Below are 8,120 nucleotides of genomic sequence, written 5' to 3'. Positions count from 1 at the left end.
GAGAAGTATTTGAGCTACAGCCATGGAAAAATTAAACTAACAAAATTTTAAAAAAAACCCACACTTCTAATAAGGCAACATAAAGAAGAACAACTGACAAGAAGGGCTTGAAATGCTGAGAAGGAGAATGATTATGAAAGTACAAAATGAAGTGGAAAGTTAGGGGGGAAAAAAGAGAAACAAAGCCAAAGCAACAAATTGCATAAAATAGCTGAAGATACCAGACAGTTCATAATGTATTTGTAACAGCATAATAGCTGCACATCTCTATTGTAAGAGAATTCAATTTTATTCACTCTTAATTTAGCACAGGACAGTCAACACAGCTATTTCAAATCTGTTGTTCACATTCCAAGATAGAATCTTGACAGCTTTTAACAAACAAAGTGCTTCATAACACTGTTGGGGACAAGGGAAAGAACCAAGCCCAGGATCACATAATATACAAGCTTTTCAGGAAGGTATTGCACAAGAGATCTTTATTCTTTTGTATTTTAAGAGGTCTGCATTTCAATTTTGCTGATATTATACATAATTCCCACATTTTGTCTTCTACTGAATTCCCTCCTCCCCACCTCATGCCCAAAGCTTCTTGTTTCTGCACCCTGAGTGACAACTGCAGGTTCCTCAATAGTGGATATTGCAATGCAAGCCAGTGTTTAAATGGCCTACTTTGGCTAAATGCTTCTTTGTTTGCATGTAACGACTTCCCTCACATTCTCTCTTAACAAATACCTTTCATATGGTTGGTATGTAAAGGCTTGGAGGTACTTAAATGGGTAGTCTGCCATGTGTTACACTGAGGATCAGATGCAATGGTAGGTGTAGAGGCTCTTCCCCTCAGAGAGAGGGGAAGAACTCATCTCATCTGTCCTTCACTTTCTGAAAAAATGTTACTCTCCTCTAACTTTTATTTTAAGTCAATATTTACAGTGGAGTGTTTAAAATACCTAGTCAGACCTGGGAACTCATCAGAGTAGGCAGACTGCACTGCACATTTTGAAGTGCTCCCCTAAATGAAAAAACACATAATGCTTTCAAGTCTCTGTCACCCAGAAGGTACTGAAATAGTCAAAACAATCTGAAATTATTTTTAGTACGGCAGTTCACAATTGTGTTTGAAGGTAAGCTACCGAGTAACACACTTGGTCCCTCTGATTTGCTTTTATCAATTCAAAACTATAAAGGTAGTTATTACAGGCTTATTTCAGCCAGATTACATGAGCAAGTGAATATTTTGTTGTTCTACTCCAGCTGTCCAGACTAGAGGGCTTGTGGAAGACACCAGACAGAAACCTGGGTGTGAAACATACCCTGAGACATTATACTGAGGTCTCTCAGTTCAGACAGTCATCAATTGCTCTCCTGTTTTCTCAAATCCCATAAGGAGGATAGCAAAGACACACTTTTATTTTACAGTACTGCAAACACTGAGGTGCTTCACTGCTGATCCCAAGAGACCTCCTTCCCTCTGAGCCACCTACAGTCCATCCTTTTGAGATGCATGATGAACAGCTGGCAATCGCCCCATCAGAGAAAGTGTGAGGGTGCCATGCTGGCAAGACAGAGGGAGCCCTTCAAGGGAGAAATACTCAGATGCAAGGATGGGAAAAGGGAAGAGAACTTTATAAAATGTGCCCTGATCAGGAGAGTTAACATAATTGCAACCATATTGTAAAGTGTACCTTTCTATTATCAAAGTTGCATCAGGAAAATGCCATCTCAACAGTTGGACCTGCTTCACATTACATTGGGCAAGGCAATATTCACTTGCAAGTGGGACAGACTTCCACCCCACCCAATCAGACAACTTTGGGAGCACCTCTCTGCTCAAAGGGTAGCTTTTCTCACTGAATTACTGGGCAATCATAACACAAAGTACCTAATGCAGTAACAATACTCTTGATTAAAAAGGGACACATAAAACATTGTTAAGTTCTTAATAAAAATTAAACTTCTCAATTGAGGAATACAGGTTATTCAGAGGAAACTAGAAAAAATATTTTGCCTGGTTTTGTGTTCGTGTTTCTTTCTACTAGCTGCACAGTGGAAAATATGATGAAATGGGAACTTGTGTGGAGGAAAATTGCTTTAAAATTTGATACATTCCCTTTTTTACAATTACATTTCTCTGATTAGACTTACTTTCCACCATTCATGATATTTTGAAATTTGAACTGCTGACTTGCTGTTTCAAGGAACCAGTTCTGCTTCCCATCCCTTTCGTAGTGAAGTTAAAGGCTCTTGATTTGGGAAGCTGGGGAATGCATTTAAAGTCTGCCTGTACTTTGCACTGGTGAGGTTGCACATCTAGTCCCGTTTTCAGTTTTGGGCTCCTCACTACAAGAAAGACATTGAGATGCTGGAGAGTGTCCCAAGAAGGGCAGTTGAGTTGGTGAAGGGTCTGGTGAAGGACCTGGAGCACAAGTCTGATGAGGAGTGGCTGAGAACGCTGGTGTTTTTTATCCTGGAGAAGAGTTGGCTCAGGAAGACAAATTATTATTCTCTTCAACTACCTGAAAGGAGGGTGTAAGGAGATAGGGGTCAGTCTCTTCTCCCAAGGAACAAGCCATAGGAAAGAGGAAATGGTCTGAGATTCTGACAGGGAAGGTTTCTTCACGTAAAGGGTGGTCAGGCATTGGAACAGGCTACCCAGTGAAGTGGTGGAATCACCATCCCTCAAAGTGCTTAGAAATCATATGGATGTGGCACTTGGGAACATGGCTTAGAACCTGCAGTGCCGAACTAATGATTGGACTTCACAGTTTTGATTGAAAAGTGGCATCATTCCTTCCCCGCCCCCCCCCCCCCCATTTTTTCCCCAGAGGTTTTCAAGAGGCTTACACTCCCTGCCTGTATTGCGAAAATAAACAATTTAAGTTACTTGGAGGATGAAAGCCTATTTCCTTCCAAAGCCTGCCCCTTTCAGACCAACAGCTGCCGCCCAGCGAAAAGCGTTCAGCAAAGATCCCAGAGGATCCGCAGCAGCATCCAAACAGCCCTGGTCCACCCCGAGGCAGGCCACGCGGGGTGCCCCGTCCCTCTACCCGCTTTCCCGCCGCTGCCGGGCGGCTCCACCCCGCCACCGCCCCGCGCCCCTCCTCCCTGCTCCTTCCTCCTCCTCCTCACCCCGCGGCAGCGCGGGCGGCCATGGCGCGGCGCGGCCGGCGGCGACGGCGGGGGGCAGCGGCGGCGGGGACCCGCGGCAAGGTGAGGCGGCCCGCGGGTTGGCGAAGCGGGGCCGGGCGGCGGGGGCAGGGAGCCGGCCCGCAGCTTTCCGCTTGCCCGGGGTAGCGGCGGCCTTTGTCCGCCGCCCGCGGCGTTAGGGGTCGGAGGAGCTGCCCGCCAGCGCCGGCGAGTGACCGCCAGCGGCGGGGCGGCTCCCCGGGTGCGCCCGCACCGCCCCCGCCGCAGCGCGCTGTCCGGGACACCGGGCGGCCCGCGGTCCCGCCGCGAGCCATCCACGTGGCGCGGCGGCTCCGCGGTTGTAAAAGGCCGGGAATGGGGTGGAAGCCGCCCTCGGGGCGGCCCTGAGACACTCAGCAGCGGCGTGGGGCATCTGCAGCTGTGCTGGGACTTGTAGCGGCTCTAATAAAGGCTGGAGTGGGTTATTGACAATTAATTAGTTGTGAGCCTGAGGATGTCACTTTAGAAATAGCTAATGCATTTATTTATTTTTAATTCTGGCCCTTTTTTTCCTTTTTTTTTTTTTTTTTTTGAAATGCCGCGATGCCAAGGCTAGCACATATCTGAGTCGCCTGAGAGGCGTGCTTCCGTCGGCTGTGGTCTGGTCCAAGCCTGGGGGCGCATGCTTGGGTACATCAGGCTGATTGTATGGTTCGCATCTTGTGAGGTGGTATCGCTATAGAACTGTAGAATACTTTGGATTGGAAGGGACCTCATCTAGTCAACCTCCTTGTAGGAGTGTTGCCATCTTAAACTAGATCAGATTGCTCAGAGCACCATCCAGCCTGACCTTGTATGTTTTCATTCATATGCTTCAGGGGTGAAGCATCTACCAGCTCTTTAGACGACCTGTTCCAGTGTTTTACCATTCTTCTTATATGTAGTCTAAATTGGCTCTTCAAGTCATGCTGAGCTTCCCAGGTGGTGAGAAGGAGCATGGAGAAGTTCAGCATCACATTCAACTCTTGCTGATAGAAAGTTAGAGCTTTACAGGGGTTTCTGTGGAACTGGAGTGTAATAGAGCCACTGGAATATTTATTAGAACCTCTGTCTTCGCAAAGACCTTCCACCTCTGTATGACCTCAGGCCCTCCGTTGGCAGTGTGAAGATAAGGGCACTATAAAAGAGTTTGGGACAACCTTGTTTAACTATAGACACAAATGGCACTCAGTTCTCACCTCTGGTGCTGTAACACAAGACTCTTGCTGTCTACTAGTTCCCTTTCTGGTACACAGGTAAATGCTGCACATCATGTTTCTTTCAAGGCTCAGCAAAGGGCAGAAGGACAGTGTCTGTTCTCGGTGCTTTCCTGTTTCTCATGGGAGTTTATTTTTGTCTGAGCATAACCTGCTGGCTCTGCCTTCTTTGTGATACATTGGTGAGCAGTGAGTTCAGTCCTGGCTGGGCCAGAAGGATGTGATGGTGAAGGTTTCTTTGCCTCTGAAGTCACAGATTGTCACTGCTGAGGGGCAGATTGGCTTGTGAGTATGTACCCCAATTTAAAAACAATTGCTGAAGATGTCAGCAGTACAAAACTGTTTTGAATTGCAAGACCTGCAGTTCCATTTCCTGTCCTGGGGTCTGATTTACCAGGTCCTGGCACAGCAGTTTCAGTAGACAGAGCTTGTTTAAGGGGCACTGGCTGTGACTAAGTGTTTGCACCCACAAGGCCTGAACTCAAGTCCTAGACTTGAGCAGACCAAGCACAAAGCTAGGGTGCATCACAGTATTGTACAAAAAAGTGTTTTCCTTGAAATACCAGGGCTTGAACAGTAATTAGGCATCACCATGGGATGCTCTTGAATTATGCAGAATAAATTCAGAAATAGTTGTTACAACTGTTACGATTGGTGAGAGATTAGATGGTACAAAGTAAGAAATAGTAGCAGTTGATTGTGTTCATGTGCTGGCATGCTGATATTCACAGTACTACCAGCATTTTTGAAGAGTAGGAAATCGTTTCCAGGAAGATATGTCACCTGCCTATGGAAGGTAACATTTTAAATGATTTCCATGTAATTATGATACTTGGGCATTCCTTATTTGAGGATAAAGTAGCTTTATGGACATTAGCTTATTACCAGTCCAGATAAGTCAGTATAGAAATCATATTTGGCTGGCTGTTCTGAAAACAGCAGAATTTACCAAAATTTCATGGAGCAGTAGGTTTACTGGTGTGAAACCTTTTGAGGGGCACCCTTAAAGTCCCAGGAGTTGTTGCTGTGACAGATTAAAGGCTCAGGCATAATCCATCTTTACTTTAGAATCAAATTATTCCTGCAAAGATCATAAAAGTGCGTGATGACTCCTTGTTCTGTCAATTGTTCCTTCTTCTTTCAGAACACTCACTGTCTTTCCATCTCCTGCTGCTTATGCCAGGAATACACTTCATTGTCCAGAGTATTTCAGCTTATTGTGCTTTAATGACGTTGAGAAATCCTGGAGGTCATCTGCAATCTTCCTTGCCTTCCTAGATTTTGTTGATGCCCACAAGTCTTGGGCTGATTGTGTGACAGTCTTTTTGGCCATGCATCCAATCTGTGTAATTCTTTTGCACTGCAGTATGGGGCTTTGTATCTCTATGCTTTCCATGTCTTTTTACACATTTGTATGATGCTTAAAATTAAGCTTTAAGAGTGTTGTTCGCCTTTTTGACTCCAGTGGAAAAACCAGGGTCTTGACTTCCGCCTAGTTCTGGTTTATTGGTCTGGCACCTCTTGACATTCTGGCTGGGCCCCTCTGTTCTTGTAGCGCTGCCCACAATTGTCAGCCTTGGAGTGCTTCCCTGTTCAGTTTTTCCTTTGAGGTATGAGCCAAATGCAGTGCCCTTGGGTGGTGTGCCTTAGGCTGGCTTCTGGACTGAACCTGGAACAAGTCAAGAGGCTTTCCAGCATGTGCTGAAGGTATGACTTTGCCCGGGTTTGGTTTGTGTGAGTATCTGCTTGGGATTAAACTTTGGTTATTTCAGTCTGACTGAGTTTGAACGTGACTGAACTTGTCTGTCCTCTGCTTTGAGTAGGAATGCCCATACATTGTGCTAAGTTGAATTAAGAGAACACAGCCCAATTGATTTTTTCCCCATGGTAGGAGCAAAAATGAAGAACTACATCTAGCCCTGCTTTCTCATGCTGTAGGTTCTCCTGATACATCACCATTGGAGAAGAATGTGCTAGTGTGACAATTGGCAGGGGAAGTGATGTGTGCAAATAAGCCTTAAAAAAATTAAACATGGAAGTCAATGCTGTAGAAATAACATGCTTCCCACCAAATGCACTGGTTTGCATGCAGGCAAGTGTTCTCTCCTCACAGCCTACCGGGCAAGTTGCATCTTTTCTGGCTTTGGTATCAGGAAAATTGCTTTTTCAATTGAAACATGAAAATTCTTCCTGTTGATGTGGGTAGCAAAGCAGCTCACCTTGGGCTTTTCTTCCTTGCCTAACATGGTGGAATTCATGGGGATAGTGCTTGGAAAAATATTCTTGTGACTGCTGGGGACCTTGGGTTCTTTATTTTTCAATAGCTCTTGTGACTGAAACAGTTTTGACAACCCTACCAGCCTCTGTCACTCTCTGCCCTTGGTGACAGACCTGCCAGCCTCCACAGGCACATACCAGCTGCTTGCCCCTGTTTCTGTGGGAATGGGCTCTCCATGCAGCCCAGAACATCCCAGTGTGCTCCTGGGTGTACTGGTGGTATTTTGTCTAATTTAGAGAAGGAAAACCTGAGAGATGTGGATGTCTTGAGCTTTGGACAACTTCTGCAGAAACATAGGATTTGTTAATCTGGCAGTTGTTGGATTGCGTGCCATCTGTAGGAAGGAAGTTTGCTGATGCTTTTGAATAGTACCTTGTAGGGGTTTTAAACAACTAAGTGTGTTGTATGTGCACAAATAAATGAGTTCAATAGATGTAAAGCTTCCTACCAGAAATAAGACTGATTTTTTTCAGCAGCTGGGAATTATTTCCAGCTTTTACTAGACTTTTGGTATTTAGCCTTTTTAAGAGGTATATTTAAAAGACAATATTTCTCACATCTGCAGCATTTCAGCAGTCCATTGTGGTCTATTCATGTTGAAATATTTTCCCTGAGCAAGCTTGCAATGTTCATCACATCTCTGCATTCATGACTTTTTTAGGGTTTAGTGGCAAAAAGATCCTCTCCTGGAGTGCCTGTGTTTTACAGGTATTTTAAATAGATCAACATTTTGACATTTCGGTTTAGACAAATATGTATTTTCTTTCTTGATGTGTAATAATTTGTTGAGAAGAGTGGAAATCCTAGGCTCTGATACTGATTGTAAATCAGTTTCAGAATGTATTTTAATTGAAAGTTGAAGATGGAAATGTCTGTGGCTTCCAGGTCTGCACAGTAAACGACAGTGAATGAACCCGTCGTGCCAGAGATGTTTGCTGCAAGCTTGTCTTTTATGTCAGTGGACTTTTCTTGGAAATAAATTTGGCTTACAATTTCAGGTGCAGAATGCTAATCAAGATTCACTGTGAGGCTGCCCTTTCTAAACTGGAGTATGTCCACTTTGTCAGTTTCTGTTATTAACGTAAGCCCTTCTGGTAAAACAGGGACTCATCAGTGACCAAATTGAGATTCTTCCTAGTCAGGCTATGGGGAGCAAGTCACAAACTAAAAATCCTTGGAGCTCTACAGTAAGTTATTTAAATCAGTACCAGTACCACAGAATTTGGGAATACAAAAAAATTAAGTCTCCTACTGGGAAAGAATTTTTTTGTTGTTGTTCAAAATCAGTAATTACAGCCTCATAATGACTCCTCTGGTGCAGATGCAGAAGCAGCAGATGAAGAAGAAGAAATCAGGCATATAGTAATCACAGCAGTGGCTAACTCAGCTGTACATTAGCACAAGAACTAATGCAGTGGCTCCTGGAAGCAATTTATTCATAGCAGGGAGACTCTCAGCTC

The 8,120-nt window shown here is 44.5% G+C and overlaps 1 protein-coding gene across 3 annotated transcripts in view; it reads left to right on the top strand.

Moving 5' to 3' along the window:
* The first annotated feature begins 3,132 nt into the window (after positions 1-3,132).
* Positions 3,133-8,120, top strand: part of CDCA7L (cell division cycle associated 7 like) — an 18,728-nt gene continuing 13,740 nt past the window's right edge. For all 3 annotated transcript variants that reach the window (XM_018909494.3, XM_018909495.3, XM_050971106.1), the window contains exon 1: positions 3,133-3,210. In XM_018909494.3, the coding sequence (XP_018765039.3) occupies positions 3,151-3,210 (60 nt within the window). In that variant the 5' untranslated portion in view covers positions 3,133-3,150. The remainder of the gene's footprint in view (positions 3,211-8,120) is intronic.

The sequence above is a fragment of the Serinus canaria genome, chromosome 2 (genome assembly GCF_022539315.1).
Source record: "Serinus canaria isolate serCan28SL12 chromosome 2, serCan2020, whole genome shotgun sequence".
Classification (NCBI taxonomy): Eukaryota; Metazoa; Chordata; class Aves; order Passeriformes; family Fringillidae; genus Serinus; species Serinus canaria.
The sequence above is the reverse complement of the archived record's forward strand: the minus strand, read 5'-3'. Positions and strand labels throughout refer to the sequence as shown.